This window comes from Quercus robur, chromosome 11 (assembly GCF_932294415.1).
Source record: "Quercus robur chromosome 11, dhQueRobu3.1, whole genome shotgun sequence".
NCBI lineage: Eukaryota > Viridiplantae > Streptophyta > Magnoliopsida > Fagales > Fagaceae > Quercus > Quercus robur.
Window position 1 is genome coordinate 31,039,178 of NC_065544.1, and position 26,112 is coordinate 31,065,289.

Sequence of the window (26,112 nt, forward strand, 5' to 3'; positions counted from 1 at the left end):
TATACACAACTATTATGCCCATTATCTTCATAAAAAAAAAAAAAAATTATGCCCATTACACAGAGAGAAAATCACAATTGATTTACTAACCAACTATAAGCCATAGATGAAAATAACAATAAGAATTTCACAACTCATTTATTAATTAGTCTTAAAAGATGCACCAACACTGAATAACTGCTTCTTATTTCCCTTCTCTAATTTTAATTTAGATATATCCTAATCTGTCAGAAAAGTTTTTGGCTAAACTCCAACCGGATGCGTTTAAGAACTAGCTAGTCTTGTTAACTGCACACGTTGGATAGAATGAAGCAACAAATCACCGATGCGCACGCAACGCAAATAAGAAAACCACAATGAATGTAATAATGGTTTTAATGCTAAAGGTCTTCTTCTATACTAATTTTAAAAGAATAAAAATTCCGGTACAATCAAACTTTCCCCAAGTTGACATTTCAAATTTTCAATCATATTAATATTAGGAGTATATATTTTCAAGTAACTACGGTAGCAGCCTGAACCAGACACGGTACCAACCTGTTCAGTTGCTACCTAGGAGTAGGACTCACTCTTGACTCTCCTCCAGGCTCTAACTAATCAATAATCAATAAATAAACCCACTTACCACTTACCACTACTAGTCTTAGAGGAGGAGCAGAGAAATACTGGTTAAGAAGATTTTGATCATGGGTGGCTCTATTCCTGCTCACAAGTCTGAGTTAGCTCTGACCCAAAGTCCACATCTGGTCCGAGCCACAGCGAGCGGGCCTAAAAAGAAGGGAACAGTTCGAGCCTGGTTGGTGCTGAACACAACAGGCCAGGCCCAGGTGTTAGAGGCCGGAAAGTCTGAGATCATGAGCCGCACGGGCTTGCCAGGCAGGGACCTTCGGAGCCTGGACCCAGTCCTGTCATACGCATCAAGCATTTTGGGGCGTGAGAGGGCCATAGTGATCAATCTTGAGAATATTAAAGCCATTGTTACGCACAACGAGGTTCTTTTGCTGAACTCAAGGGACCCATCTGTCACACCCTTTATTGAAGAGCTTCAGAAACGGCTTCACTTTCATTACCATTCCTGTCATACCCAGGTTTGAACTTTACTCGTTAGAAGCAATGTTTGAAACAAAACCCATGCAATATCACATTGGGAAAAGATAGGGTCTTAAGTGTTTGGAAAATTTTCTTATGTTTTGGGCGTATAAAGCGACCAGGGGGGCCTCCATATGTCCGGCACACAAGATGAAAACCCCTATTGCTCGCTTTAGTGCACTAGACCTGATGCCATCGAGTCCAGTGTGCCGGAGGCATTGGACCCAAGTCAATTTGTATCACATAAAAATGTAACTTTTTTTTTTATATATAATTAATTTTGTCACATATCATCTAGTTACTTATGATAATGTTAGGTAAAAGTTTAACATTACCACCGCACCTATAGGCCAGTTGGCATCTCTCTACGCACGGAGTGTTTGGGTTTCGGGGAGAAGGTAGGATAACATATTAGTAATTAGTAATACTAATAAATAGAATTTCTAACTACCCAAAAAAAAAAATTTTAACATTATTTGAAATGTTTTTGTTGTGTTATTTATATGTAAAATATATTGTGATGTTCGGCAGTTGTGCACGTCATGTATGTGAAATTTAGAATAGATGAAGTCGGTGGTCCTTTTCAGATTCCTACTCCGTTGACAAAGCTATCAAAATGATATAAATTTGCAACACATACTATTATTATTATTATTATTTTTTTTTTTTTATGGATTGGGTTCATAAAAAAAATATATGCTTACAGATGATTGATATTTTCATGTAATTTATTATATGTCAATTACTATCTGGAACCTCAGCAAGTATGAAAAAAAATTTATAAAATTTGTTGTCTCATTTTAGTTATTTTTCGTGAAGTTCTAATTTACAAGGTTACTACACAAACAACAAAAGCTGGCTGGATGTGGTAATGTGTAGCCTTTGAAGTCTGTGTGTGTGTGTTTGCAGGCATCCCTGATGATTGTATAAGACAGTGACTATTAAGTTTATATACTAATACAAAAGCCCACAAACTTTGGCAACAACAAAGGGTGTAAAAAAAGGTTTGAGCCTCAATAAAGTTATAATTTGAATAGTAGTAGACCAGTAGTAATTGTTTTCTCTAGTAAATGTATGATGGAGAGTGAAGTTATGATTTTTTTTTTTTTTTAAATGGTTAATGCTGCAGAATTGAACTCTTCACTCTTAAGGGTGAACTCATTTTGATTCGAAATGTGTTACTGGAGAACTTTCCTTTCAACCATGTGAATGCAGCTGTGTCAAGTATTAACCTCTGTTTGCCATTCAACCGCAATCATATAAAATATTAATTTAATTATTTTTTATAAAAATTCTCTGCTGGGATTTTTTTCCCCAAAATCCTGAGGTTGGTCTTGGAATTGGGATTTCTACATGTTTCATTCTGCTTATAATTAGTAATGCAATGGCCAGCGTAGTTGTTTCAAGATTAGTGTTCTATGGTGATGATCCTCTTGCCTTTGGAAGGCCTTCAATTTTCAAATTATTATTCAACTTGATTACTGAGCTAATAAATGTTTAAGAAACTTGAAGAGTAGACCTTAATTTCCTTTTCTTTTGCTGATTTATTATTTTCTTCCTTTTTATGAGTGAGTTTAGCCCTAAGGAAAAGACTCAGTATCTTATGTATCAGCTATATGAAACATCTTTATCACATTATATGAGTACCTAAGTGGGACCAACATAATGTGAGAGAGATGCTGCATATAACTAATACATAAGATACTTTTTTCAAGAAAGGGGAAGGATTAATTTGTTAATTATTTACGTGTTTTCTGTTTGTTATTTTGTTGCTTTTATAGGAGGCCGATGATGAAGTTTCTAACAAGAATAATGTACATGAATTGGAAGATTTGAAATCAAGGATTGGTAGTTCTCAAAGGTTCTCCAAAAGATTTTCAAAGTTCATGGATCAAGATGAGTCAATTAAGATGGAGGATGAAGTTGAGAGTAAAGATGGATCAGAGGTTCTTCCATTTGAGTTTGTTGCATTGGAAGCATGCCTTGAGGCTACTTGTAGTCGCTTAGATAGTGAAGTAAATGTCCTTTCCTCCAGTTCTATAGTTTTTTTTTTTTTTTTTTTTTTTAATTATTACGGGCCTTCTGTTATAAATGTTATTTAATTTATTTTACAAGGGATCACAATTTATATTCTTGTGGTATGCTCTAATTACATTTATCTTCTGACTAATAAATTTCTTTGCCTTACAATAAAATTATTAACATTTATGTCCATGTTGCAGCTACTAGCACACAATAAATCAACAATATGAAGACACTTAACTATTTGTTTTTTTTCTCAAAAAAAAAAAAAAAAAGAAAGTTTTAAACTGTTAATCTCACTTTCTTTTTCTTCATAATTTTATTTACTGTTCATTTATCCTTTTGTTATTTGTCTCCAAACCAGGCCAGGACATTGGAGAAAGAGGCTCATCCAGCCTTAGATAAACTGACTTCAAGTATTAGTACGCTCAACTTGGAACGTGTTCGTCAAATCAAAAGCCGCTTGGTTGCAATAACTGGACGTGTTCAAAAGGTTACTTTATTTTCAGATTATGAACCAATACAGATGTTCTATTTTTATATCATGTCATTGATTGTGACCATGATACATTGTGGTTGTCGGTTTAAACTTCAAATCACCCCAAACAATTGAACCACAATGTCGTGTTCTTCATTTGTAAATTTCTATTGATTGTAGTTATTCTCATCATCAGGTAAGGGATGAATTAGAACACTTACTAAATGATGATGGAGATATGGCTGAGATGTATCTAACTGAAAAGTTTCAACAAAGCCTAGAAAATTCTTCTACTTCCTCTATAAATGAGAGCGATGACACGGATGATGAAGAATTTCAATCAGCCATTGATGATAGGCATGTGATAATATTACTCACTTTTATGATATGAACACTGATTTTTAGCTGTTTGGTATTACTAGCTGTCTTCTATGACACTTAGAATTCTCATTGTGTATTACCAGGGTGGCAGCTGAAATCTCATCTGAAGTTAGTGAGTCTGCTAACGATACTCACAGTGCTATGGTCAAGAACTTTGATGTTAAGGAGCTTGAAATGCTCTTGGAGCCGTACTTCGTGCAAATTGATGGTACATTAAACACAGTATCCACGGTATGAACCCCATTTTACAGCTAAATTTTCTTTTTGGCTTTCATTTTCTTTAGGCTCTCTTTTTTTCATACTTAGTAATGCTGATATATTTCCACCATCCCACTCAAAAAAAAAAAAAAAAAAAGATTCTAATGCTTGTGGTTTAATTTTTATGGTTGACCATTAGCATTCAAACTGCCCAGCAGAAATTTCAGGACTAGAATGCATTGATAGTGCAGAAATTCGCAGAAATTCACCCATACAGATTCTTGACTTTCATCCTAAAAGTATCAATATATATATACTGCCTCCTAGACAAGGAAGAGAAGTTACTAAATCATGTGATCCTTATATTTAGTGGGTCGCTTCCTTTTAATATGTTGTTTTTTGCTCGTCTCACTTGAGCTTTTACAAAGAATGAACTACTCATGTGGTTTATGAGCTTTAAAATTTCTGTTATTTGATAGAAGATGGAACATTTAACTTTGAAAATAATTTGGTTTCAACACAACCTTCTATATTCATTAAAAAGTTATTCAATGTAATGTATGCATTGCACAGATTCCACTTAAATTTTCATATATTTATTTTCTTAAATACTTAATAAGTTTAACTTATAAATGTGTTGGAACTTTAATTTTCAATCTGTGTTATGGTTTCCTTTTGTTTCAAGCATCCTATTTATTGACTTTTCCATTGTTAGTACTTAGTAATAAGTATATCAGTCTTTTCTGATGGTTGGTCTCTTGAAAGCTGAGGGAGTATGTAGACGACACAGAGGACTACCTCAACATAATGCTTGATGACAAACAGAACCATCTCCTGCAAATGGGGGTTCTATTATCAACAGCAACCGTTGTGGTGAATTCCTTTATTGTTGTGGCTGGAATTTTAGGTATGAACATCAGATTCAATCTATTCAATGACGTACCACCTGGGAATACAAGATTTCTATGGACTTGTGGAGGCGGCACGTTTTCTTGCATAGTCTTGTATATCTTTGCTATTGCCTGGTATAAACAAAAGCGATTGCTAGAAAGATGAAGGGAGAGAGACCATTAATTCGAAACTTTTGTTGTGTCATAAAGTTGGGAGTTGTATGGACCCATAAAACTTTTATATGTAATGTATACCTCTTATTATGTTTTGGTTATTATCATGGACATGCTTTGTTAATCTGTTACAATTTCAAATACTTTCAGTTTACTGGTTAATAACATTCACGCAGTGTTTGCAGGTATTTGATTTTAAATTTTATTTTCAGGCTAAAGTGAGAATGTTTAGACAATTATGTGATCAAATCAAATGCTTTATTCTCCTGAGCAGTGATGTTCGAAGTTAACAGACTATTTTCTCAGGTTCGTTGCAAATCTCAATCCAATCTAAATCTGTGGCATATTTGATGGATCATATGTTAATGAAATACTAACGCCCTCAACCTCCCTTATCATGCAAATTTGTGGTTTATCAGTTAATCAAAAATCATCTCCATTTCCCATGAAAAAAATAAAATAAAATCATCTCCATGCTTCCTGGCGGAACTATCACATCATCTATTCATTTTATTATATTTTTGGATATGTTTGGCAAAGGCCACTCATGGGAAATATTAAAAAAAAAAAATAATATATATATATATATATATATATATATATATATAAGCTACACAAGTTAGCAACTAGTATATTATATGAGTGAAGTTAAAGCATACCCTTATGTGGTGCATATGTCATGTCTAGAACTTACACCATTTAATTTGCCACGAATTCTTACATCCATTTTAAATTATTTAACCATTTGCATCCATGTGGAAAAACATTTTGTGCACCTGCCAACTTTATTTACTACCTAATTATCATCTTTTTTTTCTTTTTTTCTTTTTCTTTTTTTTTTTTTTTTTTTTTTTTTTTTTTTTTTTTGTAGAAACAAAATACATACACAAATAGAGGAGAAGAGCTGAGATTTTAACACAAACTCCACTCAAAAGTTCTGGTAGTAATTTTGTTCTATCTATCATTAGAGATTACATGTTTGGGTTGAAACTATACCATCAGATATTTCAAATGTACTCCATATTGATGTTTCCTCTTGAAATAAAACTATATATATATATAGGTTAACAGGACACAGGATAGAAGCATGCTACAAGCCTACAACTACATAATTATAATGCTAAAGACAACATAGTGGATGGTAGTAGTTAGCAAATGATAAATCATAATGTGTGGTTTGGAATGGAGAAGGCACTGGCGACTCTACGCCTCTACCTGTATGTGAGGGTGGTCCTCACATACAGGTACTAGGACCACCCTCACTTGTCAAAAAAAAAAAAATTATATAAATAATTATTTTATATTAATATATTATGTGACCACCTTGACTTGAAAAAATTGTATATATATATACTTTTAAAAAAAATATTATTTACTAAATTAACTTATTTTGACTACTCTAATAAAAAATTTGAACACTTTTACTTGAGACTCATAAGAATTAGAGTTCAATAAATATAAGAGTAATGCTACATCCACAACATTTTCACAATAATTTCACAATAAATCTTATGTGGTAAGCTATTATTAATTTTAATTTGGGTTCAATATTGACATGTTTTACCCACCAATAGCAGGCTAACAACTTATTGTATAAGATTTGTTATGAAATTGTTGTAATCACTTTGTTATTCTCATATCAGCATTTTCAATTTACACTTTATCTTTTATTAGTTTTTTTTTTCTTCTTATTTTCTTTGTTAGTACAAAAAAATTATAATATTTCATGTATTTGCATTTTTTTTGTGACATTGATATATTCAAATTGTCTATTTATTAAATTTTGTATAATTTAAGTTTCTTAGTGACCATCCTAAAAAAATTTTCTAGAACCGCCACTGAGAGAAGGTATCTCCTGCGCCAGTCTTACGTGGGACTCACATGTGAGTCTCACATGAGGAGGACGCATATGGAAATTTCACTTTGGAATGACCTCAACATAGATCATGCAAATACAATAACACAATATCTCATTAGCCTTAATTTACTAATACAAACAATAATATTATGTCCTTAGTACGTTTTTGGTGGACAGGGATGATGACATATTCATATGTTAATGGTACCACTTGAAAATATTTTTCATTGTGGATATAACATATTAGTATCACTTGAAAATTTATGATCATTCATCAAGAGTTTTTTAGTGTTTTTAATAAACATATTCTGGCCTCCCTTAGAAGAAGGGAATGGAATGGAATGAAAAGAATAATTCTAGAATATTCTTTCCTTCTCTTGTTTGGGAGTTTTAATGGAGGGAATAGAAAGTCCATTCTATTAAAACTCTTAAACAAGGGAATGAAATAATATTCTGAAATTATTCTTTTCATTCATTTCCATTTCATTCCATTCCCTTCTCCCAAACGAGGACTAAACAATTATGTAACTTGTGTGAAGAAGCTAATAACAATATATAAAGATAGATCAAGAATATTGTAACTCAATTGGTTGACATTTTTTAGTATTTTTAACCAAGGTGTCAAGTGTTCAATTCATCTCTCTCTAACCTTTTTCCTTAAAAAAATAAATAAATAAATAAATAAATTTTTTTAAAAAAAAATCTCTAACTTTAAATTATAAAATATAATAATAATATAAGACAGAGAACAAACCACCAAGTCATTGAATACGATGATATGAACCAAATCCTTGTCAATATTAAGTTGACATCTGCATCAGTGCACATGTAAAATACAATACAATAAAGCAACAAATCACTGATCGATTAATGACAATGGCTGACACAACATTTACATCTATCGAAAAAAAAAAAAAAAAAAAAAAAAAAAAAAAAAAAAAAAAAAACTTCAAGGTTTTTCTCTATACTAATTAATATAGTCCTAAAAGCTCAAAATCAGATATTACCTATGCCAAGTTGCCAACAAGATTGCCTATACAAAAGCATAATATATATGTGCACCTCAGATAGCAACCAGAATAGGTGCCATCTTGTTCAGTTTCAACCTGGGACTTCATTTCCTCGTATTGCACTATCTATAAAAGTTATTAAAATAGTAGCATTGGTTTGGATATTACTTAGATTATAGCCATTGAAGAGGTACAGAGTGATGCAAAGGAATACAGAGAGATGATCTCTGGTGGTGATTATTATCCTTCTCCTCATAAATCCAAGTCCCACATCGGCCAAACTAATGATTTCAGACCAAATCAAGTCCGGCCACTACCAACTGGGCCTCGTAGGAAGAGTACAGGAATTCAGGCCTGGATGCTGATGAACAAAAAGGGCGAGGCCCAAGTTGTTGAGGCCGGGAAGTATGCGATCATGCGGCGAACGGGCCTTCTGGCCCGAGACCTTCGAGTCCTCGACCCACTTCTCTCATACCCATCAACCATTATGGGCCGTGAAACAGCCATTGTGATCAATTTGGAGCATATAAAGGCAATAATTACAGGACTCGAGGTTCTCTTATTGAATTCTAGGGACCCAACTGTGATGCCATTCATTGAGGAGCTCCAAAACCGGATTCAACGTTTTCACCATGCTACCATAGCTCAGGTTTCAACTGAGATTTAATTTTTAGGTTTTTTTTTTTTTTTTTAATATTTTATAATATATTTGATGGTAAATGAGAAAGAATGATACATGTCACTTTAAATCCATTCATGATTTTTTTAAAAAAATTAAAAAATTCCATTTATAATGGCCAATTTGTATTCAAGATACTTACCTAGACATCCTAGGCTCAATTCCCACTAGGAGTTCTTTTGGATTACTTAATACAAAGTTCTAGCAGGTAGAATCTTGTATCTATGGGTTACTCCCCAAGAGTTGATCCAAGGGATCTTGCCATGGTGAGATCAACAACATCAAAATTTTGTATTCTTGATATTATAAAATGGATAAACTTTAACTACAAAATTGGTTGTAACTTTATGCTACAATCTTATTAAATATCTTCTTATTAGAAGTGAATTTTAACAAATCCACCATTGGATTACATCTTCTTCTTATATCCTCCATGCTTGTAAAATTTCTAGAAAATTAAAAATTAATAGCTATGTCATCATTAAATTGTTTAAATTGTAAGTTTTTTGTAATTTAAAATTATACATAAAATATAAGCCTCTAGATCATATAGTAACTAATATCCGATTGATACAAATTTTAACATGTGTATTAAGAGCGTAAAAAACATGCAATTTAACAGTTAAATTTTTAAAATATGTAGTAATATTTATTTTATTAAATAAAATTGTAATCAAGGTTACAATAAATTTTGTATCTAAACTATGTCCTTATAAAATTATTATGACTATACTATTTAAGGTAAGAGCCTTGAAGGTTAAAATTTGTACACATGAGTTCACATGTATAAATTTTTTTTTTTTTTCTTTCAATTCAACCATATGGTTAGAATGATTCCATTTTTTTTTTTAATTTTTGGCCTATAATATATATATATATATATATATTTTCCTTTTCAATTTTTAAGGTTAATCTTGGGGCAAGATTATTACCCTTAATTTGATTCTGATTTTAATTTGTAATGTAATGTTTAGAGTAGTGGTTGCATTTTTTTTTCTTGGGCAGTCTTCTTATAAAAGCCTAAGTTCAAATTATTATCCAAATTACTTACCATGCTAATAAACCTTTAAGCAATTGGAATAGAAGACATTAATTTTCTTCCTTTTTTTTGTTTATTTCTTATTGTATTTATTTTAAATAAGAGAATTTGGTCCTAAGATGAGAGATTTTTGTATCTTATTGTGTTACTATTATAGAAGGGCGATGTTGATGGTTTGAATTTCTCCAAAGAATTTTCGAAGTTTGAAGATCAAGACGAGTCTCCTAAGGTGGAGGGAAAAACTGATGTAAAGAATCAAGATGGATCAAAGGTTCTTCCATTTGAGTTTGTTGCATTGGAGGCATGCCTTGAGACTGTTTGCAACTGCTTAGAGAGCGAAGTAAATTTTACTTCTTTTTTCCAGTTTGATATATAGTCTTTTCTTAGTCTTTTATGAACTTGAATTTACATATGTTGTTTTACTGATTTCCTTTATTCTTTATTGTTATATTTTTCCAATTCAGACAATCACTTTGGAGCAAGAGGCTTATCCAACCTTAGATAAGTTGACCTCAGTGTTAAGTACTCTCAATTTGGAACGTGTCCGCCAAATTAAAAGCCGCTTGATTGAAATGTCTGGACGTGTTCAAAAGGTTGAGAGGATTAAAGGTTCTGAACCCCAAAAAAAAAAAAAAAAAAAAAACATATTTTTTCCTTACAATATGGTTTAATTCACTGTGATGATAGGACTTCACCATTGTTGATTTATACATTAGATTACACTAAAGAATTATACTATAATAATGTATTCATTTTTTTTTTTTTTTTTTTTTTTTTTTTTTTTTTTAATTGTGGTCATACTCATCTGCAGGTAAAGGATGAGTTAGAACACTTGCTAGATGATGATGAAGATATGGCTCAAATGTATCTTACCGAAAAGTTGGTTTATGGTTCCAATATGAATGAGGGAGATGATATGGAATCAAATTTCGATGATAGGCATGTGATAGCACCACTGCCATATTTATCATATGAATTCCAATTTTTTAGTTGTTTTAAACTACCATATATATGTGACATTTAAAATTTTCATTTATTTTATCAGGATGCCAACTAAAATCTCTTTGGAAACTTGTAGGTTTTCTATTTTATCTGATGATGAAGGCCAAAACCTTGAGAACCCCCATGGGAACCATGCTAGCAGTACTCAAAGTTACATGAATAAGAACCTTGATGTAAAGGAGCTTGAAATGCTCTTAGAGCCATATTTTGTGCAAATTGATGGTACACTAAACAAACTATCAACGGTACGTAGTCTTGTTTTACCTTACCACTTATTGTAGATATGAACATAATTTAAAAAAATAAATAAATAAATAAATTCTTATATGAAGAACTTGAAGTACTTATAATAGTCCCCCTAGTTAAAGCCTATGCAGTTTATCAGATTAATTTTAACAACATATTATTAAGGTGAAATTCCTCTCACCAATTACTTGTTATACTAAAGTATAAAGCTTTTTGCATCCATAGCTTTGTAGTTTATTCCCACTTATTTGAGCATGCAAATCTCAACACCTAGTATCATTTTAAAACTTTAATAGAACATGATAAATACCCAATATCTAAAGAAGTCTTTGATGCTTGTGGTTCAATTGTCATAGTCTGACCATTTTCATTCAAACTACTAAGTGTGTGTTTGGCTTCAAATTAAAAAATAAAAAAATAAAAAAAAATAAAAAAAAACCTCAACTTATTTTACTATTCAACTTATTTTTGTTACTATTTATGGATTTCATTATACTTTTTGATACTATTCATAAGTCTTACTATATTATTTCAATTAACTTTTGCTTTTATCTACAATACTTTCAGCAAAAAAATTTCAATTTCAATAAAATAAGCAGATGTTAAACAAATTCTTAATAAAACTTCCTCCACAAGCATGCGTTTAAAGTTGAACACTCCTGCACACTAAACATTCTTCTTGAATAGTTTGACTTTGACCAAACAAGACCATTGACTAGTTAGATATTGACCGTTGACCAGCCGTTACTCGTTCAAGTGTTTCATCACGGTGTCTTCCTTTGTCGATATTCCTCAAGTCATTAGTGTACGTACCATCCTTCAGCCACAACATTCCCTCCTTAGTCCATGATGTAGCCATTCTTAGGCTCTCGTTTATAGTCGTTTTTCAATATTCCTCCATTGCTCGTTCATTGTAACATTATAGGATAATTGTAATAAAACAGTTAAGTATGGTGAGAAGATATAGCTATCAAAGGTGTTTGTTTATGTTTAGAACCCTTAAACCATATTAGTTTAATCTAATAAATTAGTCAAATAATTACTTAGATTAATTATGAAATCTAAATTAAACACATGCAAATATATTACTTAGTGCGGAAAATTATAGAAGACTGTAATATGATAACCTAGGAAAACCAATAAAACTAACCGTTTTAAGGAAAAAAAAACTTGAGGAGGATTTAACCTAACTATCCTTAAAGTAAACAAATTCACTATGATAGAATGAAAATTACAATGGATTTAAACCCTAAATCTGAAGTTACCTCTTGTAGAACTTACTACCCCAATCACATGTAGCTCCGACTCCACAAACTCTTCTATCTTGGATTTACTGAACACAAACTCCCGCGCTTGTGACTTTGACTTCCCACTCAAAGGTTTCAAATCACCATTAGTAAATCTTTATGCAGTAACTTGTTTTCACTAGTTCTTGATTGTAGATATCTTGTTTTGGTAAGTGCTTGTTGAGTTAGAAGGTACATAAACATCACAAATCTCACAGTAGTAACTCACAAAACTTCCAAGAGCTTGTAAAATATAGTTAGGATTTTTCTTTTATACCTAGTAGTGTTAGACTGAAACCCTTAAACGTTTTCGCAGGCTTGGGCTTGACTTAAAATTCTGCAATGATGTTCGATCAGTCGAGCTTCACAGTAGCTTGCTTCTATTTTCTGCAACTTGAAAGTTCTTAAAACTTGACTTGAACAAACTTGAGCAATGTCTAATACCTAATCTAGACATGTTTTTATTATCAATTTGCCAACATACAAATATTTGGAAACTAAACATTTAATCCTAAATATTTAGAACCTAACAAAAGGCTTTCTTCTAGTGAACGCATGCCAAAATTGAACCACATAATCCCTTTGTCCACTTTCTCTCTAATCTCTCTTTCTTTGCTTTAGATTCTAACATAAGGAAACGAACTTATATTATTTACGAGCTTTGAAGTTTTATTTATCTTATTTAAGATGGAAATTTTAACTTGGATTGTAATGGTTTTTAACTAAACCTTATTAAAATTGTTCAATATCATGCTTGCATCACAAAAATGCACTCTAATTTATATATATATATATATATATACATGACACGGGTGGTGAACACATCTTCATACCACCGGTATTCTCCAAGGTTCTTACATCTAAGGTTACTCAACTGGTCGTAAATCCTAGATGTGATATTGCTAGGTTTGCCTATGAAGTGTTTCATGATCGTATAGATCAGGGTATTGACTCCATCGGGAATTCCTCTTCCAATGCGTTCATCGAAGATGGGGTTCTCATCCGCATCCTTTTGAACAGCATGTTTAATATCTTCATTGGAAGTTGCTGTCATACAGTTGTTCCACCAAAGTAACAGTTTTCCAGTAAATCCTAAAACAATGAGCTCTACAACCTCAGTATTTGGAATACCATCATTTAGATAGTTATTTGCTACCATGGTTATGTGCTGGATCTTGTTTTGGATTTCTTGTTCTGAGAGGCCATCTATGTTCCATTCATAGAGCTTGGCACTGGATACTGTGAACTGGGTGGTTCTTTCCTCATACTGGAGGTCAGGGGGTGTTGGTCTAGGATACCAATTTTTGGTGAGGCTGGTTGGCGTTACCTTGGCTTGGTAAAGCTTATTTACCTGTAATCCTCGAAATTGGTTTTCTACTTGTTCTATCTCCTTTTCAGTATCTGAGGAGGTTCTGCTAGAACTGCTAGAAGTTATGTGGGTATGTAGGGTTACTAACCGAGATTCAAGTCTGGGATCCCTACTGGTCGAGGTGGGTTCTGGTGAAGGTTCCTTCTTCACGAGATCTTCAAGCTTTTGGGCCACTACTTGTAAGGTTGTTTGGTCCTTAGGTTTGAGGCTAGCTTGTCTGGTTGTGGGTAGCTTGACGAAAGGTTTTTCTAGAGTCTGGATTGGTTTACTAAGATTTCCTGGTTGGGGGAGAACCTTGTCTTCAATCCTGTCTTCTATCCTATCAAGCTGTTTTCCTATAACTCCTAAACACTGGTTGGTGTAGTTGTTTTGCTCTATTACCTATATATATATATATATATATATCCTTAATAAGCATAAAAATGTGTTGAAAATTTAGCATTGAACTCCATTTAACGTCGCTAATATTCTCTATTATTTCAAGAACACCATTAATTTTTCCATTGTTAATGTATCGTTCTTTTTTGGTGATTGTATTTTGGAAGCTAAGGGAGTACGTACATAACACAGAGGACTTCATCAACATAATGTTGGATGACAAACAGAATAAACTACTGCAAATGGGGGTCATGTTAACAACAGCTACCCTTCTACTAACTGCCTTTATTATTGCAGTTGGGTTCTTAAGCATAAACGTTAGAATTGCTCTATTCAATGATATAATAAATGGAGAGAAAAATTGGTTATGGACTGCTGGGGGTGGCAGTATTGGGTGCATAGTCCTATATCTCTTTGCTTATAGCTGGTATAAATATAAGCGATTGATATAATAATGGACATCAAGGGGCCATTGATTGTAAAACATTTATTATATATTATGTTGAAAATACTTTGTATAGACACAATTTTGTTTGTTTGCTATTATTCTATACCTCTTATTGCATTTTAATTATTATCATGGACATGGTTTGTTTATGACTTAGTCACAATTTGAGAGACTTTCAATTGCTAATTGATATACCAGTCACGCGATGTTTGTAATTTTTTATTTTAATTTCTTTTAAGTATCTAAATGTTTGAAAAGTTAGGTCACCGTATTTTTATTTCTTTTCAGCAATGTTGTTTAATGTTTACCAACTATTTTCTTATGTTATAGTAAATCTCAATCAAACAATCACCTAAAAAAATGGTAAATTACATTGACACTGTCAAGGTATAGCAAAATTAGAGTTGTTATACCTAATTTTTTAAAAAATGACACTATTGCCCCAAATTATCAAAATTATGACACTCAGTGCCCCTCCCCCAATCACCCCTCCTTTTTTTTTTTTTTTTTTTTTTTTTTTTTTTTTTTGTGAATTATTTAGGAAACGGAGTGTTAAATATATTATTCATTTTGGAAGTGGAGCATCATTTCTTGAAAATCAGGTATAGTGAGTTTAATTTCGCTACACCTTAGGAGTTTCAATGATGTTTACCCTTAAAAATTGGGGTTTTAACTTTTTAAAACAGTCTTTTTGGCAGTAGCTACAAAAGCCCTTGTGGTTTTATCGTAATACATAGAATCACATTGAGGTTTTAAGTGTAACGCTCAATCCTATGTGATATTGTCCTATGTGTAAACTGCTAATTATGTGACACTTAAACCCCTTGTGAGTTTTTAAATTGTAACACAAAACCCTCCATGTGGCATTGTTTGTGTGAAAAATGTAACTCTAAATATACATGTTATCGCTTGAGTTACTCTTTTTTCTTTTCTTTCTTTGTTAATTTCAAAGATGATTAATAGTTTACACATAAATAATAAGTATTACACTCAAAACTTCAAGAGGGATAATGTGTTTTCAAAGAAACCTCAGAGATGTTGTGTACTTTTCCCTTTCTTATGAAAGGAAAAATAGTGAAACAACAGTTAAAAATTTAAATATTAGTGATAATACAATAAAATATATACTATAAATTACAATAAATTTAAATTTAGAATTGAATCACTAGATTAGATTATAGGCACGAAAGTAAAAATTAGAATGAAACTAATGAGACTATTAGATATAAATCTCACTCTAATTAAAAAAGTCCTTTACCATTGGCAAAAGTCGCAAAACCCATAAATACGTGTAGCATATTTTCTATTTGACTAGCTCCTTGCATCATACATTGCCTAACTGTGTCATCCAATGTCTTAAGGTTATTATGCACTAATAACCCAATGTTTTACCAAATAGAACAATTTTCTTTACTTGAAAATTGTCAAAAATAGTGAGTTTCAGTTAGGTTAACTGGTAAAATTTTTTATGATTGAATAATAAATCTGGGGTTCAATCTCTACCTACACCAAAAACTGATTGATGTCTTGGTCTGATAATAATGAGTATAATCATCAGAAGCAGGTGTCATAAGTTAAAACTCTATAAATAAATAAAAATATGTCAAATATACATTATTGTATTATAGGTAAATCATATGATGTATCTATATAATTTTATTGTTGTGTTGAGTAATGGTATAGTTGGATGATGATAATTCAATAGTTATAATGGGGAGGAGGAATTTGAACCCTAGACGTGTCGGTTAGAAATGCCAAGAGGTGGTAGTTGAGGGATCAAGATCCTCTAAAGTTTCTAGGGTACCTTTCTTTCTTTTTTTCTTTTTTGAGAAAAAAAGTTTCTAGGGTACTTAATCGTATAAAGTTTTTTTAATTTTAATATTTCATCTATATATATATAACCGAAGCCTCTGAAACTCCCACAATTTTCAACGTCAGCACAATATTAAAAAAAAAAACAAACAAAAAACAAAAAACAAAACATAATTGAACTTTGCTAAAACCCAATTCTGCCTTTCACTTTCACAAAAACTCATCTATGAGAATGTGATGTGGTTGGCACCAGCATGTTGCCTATTTGCCAAGATGCAAATCTGTTAGAGATTCATCCGCAAAGCGGTGATGTAATTTATTGAGGATGAAGAAGACTATCCCACCGTAAACTCCAAAATAAGCCAGAGAGGTTTTCCAACGAGGATGGAGCAAAAATTAGAATTTTTTTTCTTCTTTTCTTTCACAGTTTATTATTATTATTTCTTTTGATAGCCACTAATACAATTGTAATCCTATTTATGAATGTAAATACTTTCTTATAAAATCAAATTAATAATATTTATAAATGCTTATAAACACCGAACAGTTGTGACTTTTCATTTTTTAATAGGCACTTTTTAGGTCAATAGGTACATTGTTATACAGTAGACATTTTTTTTTTTCTATAAAAAAAAAAAAGACTTTTTTATTCAAAAGATACCTTTTTAGTCAATAAACAACTTTTCATTCAATATACACATTTTCGGCCAATAGAAACTTTGTGTTATTTTTTTCAATATTTTTTTTAAAATAATTTTATGCATTTTTGCTTACTACTCCAATTTTTTTTCCTAAAACTCATTTCAAACAAATTTAGTAGCTACTCCCGTGTATCGCATGGATTAGCGACTAGTTTTTATAATAAAGAAGTCCAAATTTTGCCATGTCATTAATCCACTAGCAAATCCCCTAAAATAATGTTAAAAATATAATTACTCATAAATGATAATTATTACCTTATATCTTTTACTTAAACAGTATTTGAAAAAAAAAGGAAAAGTCATCCCAGTTAGGTTCCCTTTCCCCTCCTTTTCAATTTGTTTGACAAATCCTTCTAGTTATTGGATAATTTTAAAGAATGAGTGAGAACAAAGGTTAGCCACCACCACTTGGGATGGAGCCATTTTATAGGAAGTTTAGTCAGCTGAGGTTGGAGCAACTATTAGAAATGATAATGGCTATAAGCGAGAAATTATACAGTCCTCATGGTGGACCACGTCATTTATCCCTCATTCCAGTAAAAGACTCCTACCTATTTAAAATTGCTGAGTCAGTATTTAGGTTTTATTTAAAACTCCACAATTTTAAACAAGCGGAAGTTCTTTTATTGGAATGGTGGACCACATCACTTGTCCACCATAAGAACCTTATAATTTCTCGCTATAAGCCTATAACACTGTAGCCTTAAATGCAAAAGAACCACATGTAAGGAGTGCTGGAGAAATGGAGTGTTAACTTTGCTTATTTAGTAAATTGAGTTGAAAGCTCGAAATGTGTGAAAACACAAGAGCTTGTTTAGACCCCCAATTCAAATTATGGCTTAGTTGATTTTACACTAACTTAATATTAAGTGCAGAATAATGTAAACACAAGCATACAAACACGAGAGCTACTCTAATCCATATTTAAAGCAACACAGCAGTAAAATGAAATGAACAAAAGTAGGGAAGAGAGATGCAAACACAGATAACATCGAGACGTGTTATCGAAGAGGAAACCGAAAAACTCGGTGAAAAACCTTTCCGCCGCCCTCCAAGCGAAAATCGATCCACTAGACAATTAGTTAGGATACATGGGTAAGCAAGAGACCCTCCAAGCCTAATCTACCCTCTATACCTAAGCCCTCCAAGCTCCTACTCCAACAAGGCTTCTCGGAATCATGTCTTGTCAAGCTCTCCGGATCCCGCAACAAGCTCCATGTTGCATCTGTCATCCTTGGCTTCTTCCAATGTTTCCCAGCAGCACCAAAACCTCACTGGACACTCTCAAAAGGTGTGGTAAGTGTTTGGGCTATTGACCTCTCAATGGTATGGAAATGGAGAGGTAGGAGATGAGGAAAATCCACAAACAAATGTGTAGAGAATTGTTTGGATTAACAATTTCTAACTCTCAAGTGTTTTAGCTAGGGTTTTCTCTCTGAAACTCTCTCTTACATTTGTGGGTAATGTGTGTATAAATAGTGTAGGCACAGAAAGTGTGTATCAGACTAGACAGGCTGGTAGAACAGAATGTCTCGCGGGTGTCTCGCGGGAAGGCCTTACCCGCAAGATACTCGCGAGACACAACTGTCTCCATCTGGCCTGACTCTTTGCATTCCAGTCATGTGCAAGGCACATGCTTCTTTTCGCGGGATGCTTAGTCGCGATATACCCGCAAAAACTCTTCAGTCTTCAATAACTTGAGTCTTCACACTCTCTCTCACTATCACACAACCCTTATAATAAATTCCCACAACAAATACAAGGTACAAAAGATTGAATAAAATTACAATCAAATTTGGCACAGAATAAAAGCCAACAAAATACGTATTTGTAAATTAAAACTTTACATGAGTGTCATGCTCATGCACATTGATCGAGAAGGGAACAAAGTTTCCTAGGAGTTGGAAAATTCTTTTGTTTAATTGAAAAGAAAAATGAGATGATAGACAATCTATATTGTATAAATTTATTCTTATGGCCCTAGTAAATAATTTTTTTAAAAAAATATATCTTTTAGGAAAAAAAAAAAAAAAAAAAACCAAAGTTGAGGTAAAAGGAATAAAGCCAAATCCCTAACTTAAAATGGAAAAAGAAAAAGAGACCATCACTACAAATATGTGGGGGAGGATTGGGGTATTCTTCTCCCACTATTTTCTCTTCATTTTTGAGGATTGAATTTTGGTGGGATTGGAGAGAAATTTTATAGACTACCATTTTCACCCCACTATCCTCTCCCAACCAAACACACTCATTTTCTATTTTCTCTCCTCCATTTGGAGTATGTTTGGATCGGTTGAAAATAGGAAAAATGGAAAGGATAGAGAAGAAAATTGAGGAGAAAATTTCATCTATCCTTAATTGGTTGAGTTGGAAACACTGAGGAAAGAAAATGGTGGGCCCCAGTATTTTCCATCCAATCCCACAAAAATGCATCTTTCCGAATTGGAGAGAAAATCGGAAAGAAAATGAGAAAAGAAACCCGAATGACTCTTTTGCCCTTGTTCCCTGTTGTCTTTCCCTTGCCAAAGTTATGTTTTTCTTTTGGATGCCGAGAATTTCCTTTCTTAACACAGCTACAGATATGAAAAGAGAATTTGAGCATCTGGGAAGGTGTTTTGCAGTATTGCTAATGGCGAATCAGTGAGAGTAGTGAATAGTGAAAAGAGAACAAATTGCTCAAATTGGTTAAAGCCAAAATAAATAGGCCAAAAAAAAAAAAACATGAGTGGCTAAAACAGGGAGGCCATGCAAGACTCCACGTATGAGAAATTCATTACAAAACTAAAAGGCAAGATTAAAGTTGTAGTGTTTCTAATTAGACCAAAAAAAAAAAATTTGAATTGTTCAAACGTAGACATGCATTAGGAAGAACTTATTATTATAATATAGGGTAAATTCCAGAAAACATCCCTGAGGTTTGGATTAATTACAGTTAGGTCCAAGATATTTTGAAAATGACCAATTTGGTCTTTAAAAGACAAAAAAACCCTTACACTGTTATTACCATTTTTATTTCCTACGTTACTTTTTTTTTTCTCAATCCTGTCTGTCTCTCTGTTTCCTCTCTTCTTCCTCATACCTCTCATTCCCCCTCTCATCCTCTCTCTCTCTCTCCAAGCCGATCCACTCTCCTCCCTCTCAAGCCTCTGTTTCTCTCGTCCATGCCTCTTTTCTTCATAGTGGAGCATGGGTTTGGTGGCTGTGAGTGGTGGTTTAGGTGGTTTTTGCGGTGGTGGTGCATTTTCTAGTGGTTGGTTTTGGTTTGTTGATGATTTTTTTGGTGGGCTCTGATGTGGTTGGTTTGTGGGTTTTTTTTTTTCTTTGGGTCTTGTGGCCGGCGGTGGTGGTGGGATCTGATGTTTGTGTGGCTTGTTTTGGGTTTTGGGGTTTTTTTTTTTCTTTGGGTTTTCTGGTCGGCGGTGGTTTTCAGTGGTGGTGGTGGTGGTTTTCGGTATGGGGTGGATTTGCAGTGGAGGATGCTAAAGGTTTTTTGGATTTGGGTCTTGATGCTATTTGGCTAGGTTTTATGGCTGGTGGTGGTAGTAGCAGATTTGAGGTTAGAGAGGGAGAGTGGGGTTTTGGCGGTGAGAATCAAAGGAACCGCCAAGAGGGGAGAGTGGGAGAGCAGGTCTGTGAGGAATAAAGACAAGAAAAGAAAAGTGTAACGGAGGGTTAAGAGGGATAACGGTGTAAGGGTTTTTTTTTGTCTTTTAAGGACCAAATTGGTCATTTTTAAAATATCTTGGACCTAACTGTAATTAACCCAAACCTCAGGGGTGTTTTTTGGAATTTACCCTATAATATATTATTATAACTAGCCTCTAAGCACACGCTCATGTGCGTGCTCAGAGGTTCTTTTTTTTTTTTTTTTTTGGGTAAGGGTTAATTTAAAGTATTCATTATAATTTTGGATCAATACATTTTTCAATTACAAAAATACCTAGGGATGTGATGAAAAATTATTTCACCACATATAATACTCATCACACCCCTAGGTTTTTTTTGTTATTGGAAAATGTAGTGATCCAAAATTATAATGAATACTCTAAATTAAACCCTTACCAAAAAAAAAAAAAAGCTTTTGAGCACGCACATAACCAATAAATCATTTATCCAATTTAACTTTTGTTAACTATAAATATCAATTGGAATGATATTACCAATATTCTGTCGTAATGCACATTGAAAAACACAATAGTAAAAGTTTGGGTTGATTTCCAACCAAATACAGTGAGCAAATTAGATATGTAAAACATTATCTTTCAAACACTCAGATTTACTACAAAAATCAAGTGAAAATGTAATGACCTAATGGACCAATCGGAAGCAAGAGCAACTAAATTTAGTTTTTTTTCATTAATGTTTAGACAATTTTTCATACCTTTGTATAATGCCATCAATGAACAGAAGCAACAACTAAACGCAAAAAGTTGTAACTTTTTAAATTTTCTAAGTTCTAACCACAAAATACAAATATAATCCCAAAGATATTGGCAGTGAGAATTTTATCTTGTACAGGAACGAAAAAAAGTAAAAGAAAGAGTGTGTGAGAGAGAAAGAAAGAGATGTGATACTGGTTGCAAACTGCTATCTTCAATCACAACCTTTCCACCAAACCAAATGAAATTCATCATTGAAAACCACTGAAAGAGAAGCAAATAAACACCAACTTCATATCAGGGGAGAAAGTGAATAATTAATTTTTTTTTTTTTTTTTTTGAAAGTTATCAACCTAGATGGAGATGTAAGCCCTATAAGTATATTTGTAAGCGGTTCTTTGTAGAGAAAGAGAAATAGATGTCCATATAAAACAAAAAAGAAATAGATCAATGTGTGTGGGGTTGGTGACCTTTTTATGGGATAAATCTTCAATTTGCGGAAGTTATCATTGAGTAGTTTTGGTTAATTTTAAATTTTAAATTTCAATTTGAGAATGGTGAGACAAGTGATGATAACGAGGTGAAAAGGAAAAAAAAAAAACATATAAGATAAATGGATTAGTGGGAGAGAAGAGAGGAAATGTGTGTTATTTAACTTGTTTTTCTAATTTTGTTTTAAAGAAAAAAAAAAGGGCACGGTTGATTAGAATAAATGGGTTAGTGGGAGTGTTCCTATTTTGTAGTAAACATTTTTTCAAATTTATCTAAAATTTAGGAGTTTTTAAATTAGTAATTTTACATGTCTAACCCTATTATTTAAGATTTACAAACAGGTAAATTTGAGAGTATTTTGGATGTCGAAATTGAAGAATCCAAACAAGAGAAGCCCCTTAAATAGTAGTATAGATACTTAAACATAGGTGTGTAGGGGCATTTTTGAACTAAAAAAGTGAGGAATCCAAACAGGGAAAGCCGCTTAAATGGTAGTATAGATAAACATTTTTCAAAAATATATTATAATAAACCTTTATTTATTTTGAAAGGGCATGAAAGTAAATTTATACAAACTACATTATTTATCTTCTCATTTTCTTTTTCATCCAAACAAAAGATTTTTCTATCCTCCCAACCAAACACAAATGAGTGAAAAATTAAATATTTTCTATCCTCTCAGTTATTTAATCGTCCCACTTTTCCATCATCTCAACCAAACAGACTCTTTATATTTAGGTTTTCACCCCAACCAAATACACTTAAATGACTTCTTGTGTTTTTTACAGAGACCTTGTTTAGGTAAAAGAGATATGGTAATATTATCATTTATGAGTTGTTATTTTTTAAACATCATTTTAGGGAACTTGCTAGTGGATTAATGAAAAGTACCCTAAAAACTTTAGAGAAGATCTTAATCTGATAATTGAGTTAGAAGGATCTTGGCCAAATGGATCTATTTATAGGTTCATAGATAGTTAATGGAAAGTTTGATCCATTTATACACAACTATTATGCCCATTATCTTCATAAAAAAAAAAAAATTATGCCCATTACACACAGAGAAAATCACAATTGATTTACTAACCAACTATAAGCCATAGATGAAAATAACAATAAGAATTTCACAACTCATTTATTAATTAGTCTTAAAAGATGCACCAACACTGAATAACTGCTTCTTATTTCCCTTCTCTAATTTTAATTTAGATATATCCTAATCTGTCAGAAAAGTTTTTGGCTAAACTCCAACCGGATGCGTTTAAGAACTAGCTAGTCTTGTTAACTGCACACGTTGGATAGAATGAAGCAACAAATCACCGATGCGCACGCAACGCAAATAAGAAAACCACAATGAATGTAATAATGGTTTTAATGCTAAAGGTCTTCTTCTATACTAATTTTAAAAGATTAAAAATTCCGGTACAATCAAACTTTCCCCAAGTTGACATTTCAAATTTTCAATCATATTAATATTAGGAGTATATATTTTCAAGTAACTACGGTAGCAGCCGGAACCAGACACGGTACCAACCTGTTCAGTTGCAACCTAGGAGTAGGACTCACTCTTGACTCTCCTCCAGGCTCTAACTAATCAATAATCAATAAATAAACCCACTTACCACTTACCACTACTAGTCTTAGAGGTGGAGCAGAGAAATACTGGTTAAGAAGATTTTGATCATGGGTGGTTCTATTCCTGCTCACAAGTCTGAGTTAGCTCTGACCCAAAGTCCACAGCAGGTCCGAGCCACAGCGAGCGGGCCTAAAAAGAAGGGAACAGTTCGAGCCTGGTTGGTGCTGAACACAACAGGCCAGGCCCAGGTGTTAGAGGCCGGAAAGTCTGAGATCATGAGCCGCACGGGCTTGCCAGGCAGGGACCTTCGGAGCCTGGATCCAGTCCTGTCATACCCATCAAGCATTTTGGGGCGTGAGAGGGCCATAGTGATCAATCTTGAGAATATTAAAGCCATTGTTACGCACAACGAGGTTCTTTTGCTGAACTCAAGGGACCCATCTGTCACACCCTTTATTGAAGAGCTTCAGAAACGGCTTCACTTTCATTACTGATTGAACTCAAATCCGTCAGTGAGTAAGCAGATGGAATCACTCGTGGAATGTGATGGTTTGCTCGACGAGGGACACCGGTGTGGCGCCTGCCACAAAGTCTCCGATGCCAAAGTTAGGATCACAATTAAACACAATAAAGGAGTAAAAGATAGTTTTAGAATATTTTTGCATATATCCTCTTCTGTTGGTTGTGTGAAAGTTTTACACCTGAGGCCTTAAGGGCTAGCCGTTGAGGCTGTTAATGCTTTCTTTAGTAACGCACCTGGTCAGTAATGAGACTTTTAAGAAGCCCTCCAACGGTCTTCTTGGTCGATTTGGTAATTGCTTGGATCATTGATTGACTGCATTGAATAACTCTCTGCCTTCGTCAGTGATGATGGCTTTCTTCGTTGTTTCTGATTACCTCGTCATAGATGATTCTCTCGTCATTAATCTTATCTTCGTCAGCAGGATGTAGAGTCGTCATTCCCGTCAGTTGCCCCCCAGGTTCTGGGGTCGTCGGTGACCCGTCATGACGATCACAGAAGATGAAAAGTTTTTCTTGTGACTCTTGGGGTTCTGTTTCGCCTTTAATGCTTAGTGGCGGCGCTACACGCAATCATGGCCACGTGGCGCTTGATGGTCTGTGGAATTAATGGCATGACCCTTGGGTTTCCCGCTGGTTTTTCAATCGTTTTTGGCCCACATTTAAAACTTCTCCTTTTCAACTTTTCGTTTACTTCTCGGAGAGCAAAAGCAAACCAAATTTTTTAGTGATACTCTGAATGTTTTGAGGCTTCCTTTCTTCTCCGATTTGCCTTGCGCTGTGCTTCTGCCCTTCCGCCATTGGAGGTACGTTCTTCTTTCCTTTTTCTTTCTTCTTTTCTTCTTTTACTGCAGCATAATTTCTGATTTGCTATTCCCTTTTCGCTTCTATTCTGGTGTTGGCTTTTGTTTTTCTTTTGGGGTTTCAGTTTCGTACCTTGTTTTTCCGCCTTTTGATTTCTGTATTTTCCATGGTTGATAGCTTAGAGGTTAGGATAGCTTGTCCGTCGATCTCCTTCCTTTTCGCGTGTCTAGGGGGGTCTTTGGGTACTTACCCTTTTTTAGAAAATTTTGTGTACGAAGGCAATAGCCTGAGCGTCGTTTTGAGTGAGTTGTTGCCTTTGCTCCGTCAATCGCTAAATTGGTTTGAGGGTTTAGGAGGAAGAGGATTAATGTCTGAGGTTAGGTCTAGTGACCTCGAGACTGGGCTATCGTCCAGTGGTGGCCCGGCAGAAGGAGATACAGCCGTCTCTGGTTCTCGAGAGGTTAGGGCTTTTTATGCCCTTAGGGAGATTTGTGGTCTGGATGACGAGACCGTGAATAGATTTAAGGATAGGTTTCAATTTCCGTCTAGGGTTCGTGTTCGTCGTCCTAGGGAAGAAGATAGGGCTTGTCACTTCTTTCCAGGCGAAATATGTTTTTATGAGTCAACTTTCACCTGTAGGCTTAGGTTCCCCGTCCACCCGTTCCTGATGGAACTTTTAGATCATTTTGGTATAGCTCCTGGGCAGCTCATGCCTAACTCGTGGAGGATCGTCATCAACTGTATGCAAATATGGTTGGCCTCCAACGGGGATATGATCAGGATAGGCGAGCTCACCTACCTGTATCGTTTGAAAGAGTCTAAGGAGTGGGGGTATTATGAATTAGTCCCTTGGGAGAGAAAGACTAGGATCGTCAAGGGACTGCCCTCGTCATTCAGGTATTGGAAGTCGCGCTTTTTCTTTGTGTCTGGGGACGACTTCGAGACTCAATCCAGCAGTGATTGGGGTGATATCCCGAGGTTGCTCCGTCGGTAGGGAACCCCGGCCTTAGGTGCGTCAGTATTTCTCCCCGTTGTTTCAATTTTGCCAATTTTGAGGTTCTGGTCTTGCTGACTTCTTTGTTTCTTTGTTTGGTATAGTTAAAAGACGGCCTGGATTGAAGAGACGGTATAAAGAACGCATAGAGACCGCCATCAGGTACGCTGAGACGATTGAGAGCTAGGACGAACTGGTTGACCCTCGATCTCTTGCGTTTTACAACCTTGGTCCTGACCCATCTCCTTTCGTTCTTCGTCAGCTTGGCATTGAAGGCAAAAAGAGTAA

At 33.9% G+C, this 26,112-nt stretch overlaps 4 protein-coding genes across 7 annotated transcripts in view; all 4 read left to right on the plus strand.

Moving 5' to 3' along the window:
* Nucleotides 1-608: 608 nt before the first annotated feature.
* Nucleotides 609-26,112, plus strand: part of LOC126707155 (magnesium transporter MRS2-3-like) — a 71,051-nt gene continuing 45,547 nt past the window's right edge. The window contains exons 1-6 of one of the 4 annotated variants that reach the window (XM_050406756.1): nucleotides 612-1,088; nucleotides 2,871-3,104; nucleotides 3,476-3,604; nucleotides 3,786-3,946; nucleotides 4,054-4,201; nucleotides 4,934-5,333. In XM_050406756.1, the coding sequence (XP_050262713.1) occupies nucleotides 687-1,088; nucleotides 2,871-3,104; nucleotides 3,476-3,604; nucleotides 3,786-3,946; nucleotides 4,054-4,201; nucleotides 4,934-5,224 (1,365 nt within the window). In that variant the 5' untranslated portion in view covers nucleotides 612-686 and the 3' untranslated portion in view covers nucleotides 5,225-5,333. Of the gene's footprint in view, nucleotides 1,089-2,870; nucleotides 3,105-3,475; nucleotides 3,605-3,785; nucleotides 3,947-4,053; nucleotides 4,202-4,933; nucleotides 5,334-26,112 lie in introns of those variants that run through there. The other 3 variants (XM_050406758.1, XM_050406759.1, XM_050406757.1) reach the window with 3 other exon arrangements.
* The window catches only part of LOC126707153 (magnesium transporter MRS2-3-like), a 41,831-nt gene continuing 21,212 nt past the window's right edge, over nucleotides 5,494-26,112 (plus strand). Inside the window, exon 1 of the mRNA XM_050406753.1 lies at nucleotides 5,494-5,538. Coding sequence (XP_050262710.1) covers nucleotides 5,509-5,538 — 30 coding nt within the window. The 5' untranslated portion in view covers nucleotides 5,494-5,508. The remainder of the gene's footprint in view (nucleotides 5,539-26,112) is intronic.
* Nucleotides 10,283-14,735, plus strand: LOC126707159 (magnesium transporter MRS2-3-like). The gene is made up of 4 exons (XM_050406762.1): nucleotides 10,283-10,427; nucleotides 10,630-10,757; nucleotides 10,897-11,065; nucleotides 14,267-14,735. The coding sequence occupies exons 2-4, from the start codon at nucleotides 10,672-10,674 to the stop codon at nucleotides 14,549-14,551; spliced, it is 540 nt and encodes a 179-aa protein (XP_050262719.1). The 5' UTR covers nucleotides 10,283-10,427; nucleotides 10,630-10,671; the 3' UTR covers nucleotides 14,552-14,735.
* On the plus strand, nucleotides 23,551-24,293 carry LOC126707161 (magnesium transporter MRS2-3-like). The gene has a single exon (XM_050406764.1). The coding sequence runs from the start codon at nucleotides 23,615-23,617 to the stop codon at nucleotides 23,999-24,001; it is 387 nt and encodes a 128-aa protein (XP_050262721.1). The 5' UTR covers nucleotides 23,551-23,614; the 3' UTR covers nucleotides 24,002-24,293.

What these genes read in the sequence shown, in the direction of transcription:
- LOC126707161 (XM_050406764.1), top strand. Translation starts at nt 23,615, where the DNA reads ATGGGTGGTTCTATTCCTGCTCACAAGTCTGAGTTAGCTCTGACCCAA.
- LOC126707159 (XM_050406762.1), top strand. Translation starts at nt 10,672, where the DNA reads ATGGCTCAAATGTATCTTACCGAAAAGTTGGTTTATGGTTCCAATATG. An exon ending in GAATCAAATTTCGATGATAG is followed by an intron (nt 10,758 to 10,896) that starts GCATGTGATAGC and finishes GGAAACTTGTAG; the next exon opens with GTTTTCTATTTTATCTGATG. An exon ending in CACTAAACAAACTATCAACG is followed by an intron (nt 11,066 to 14,266) that starts GTACGTAGTCTT and finishes GTATTTTGGAAG; the next exon opens with CTAAGGGAGTACGTACATAA.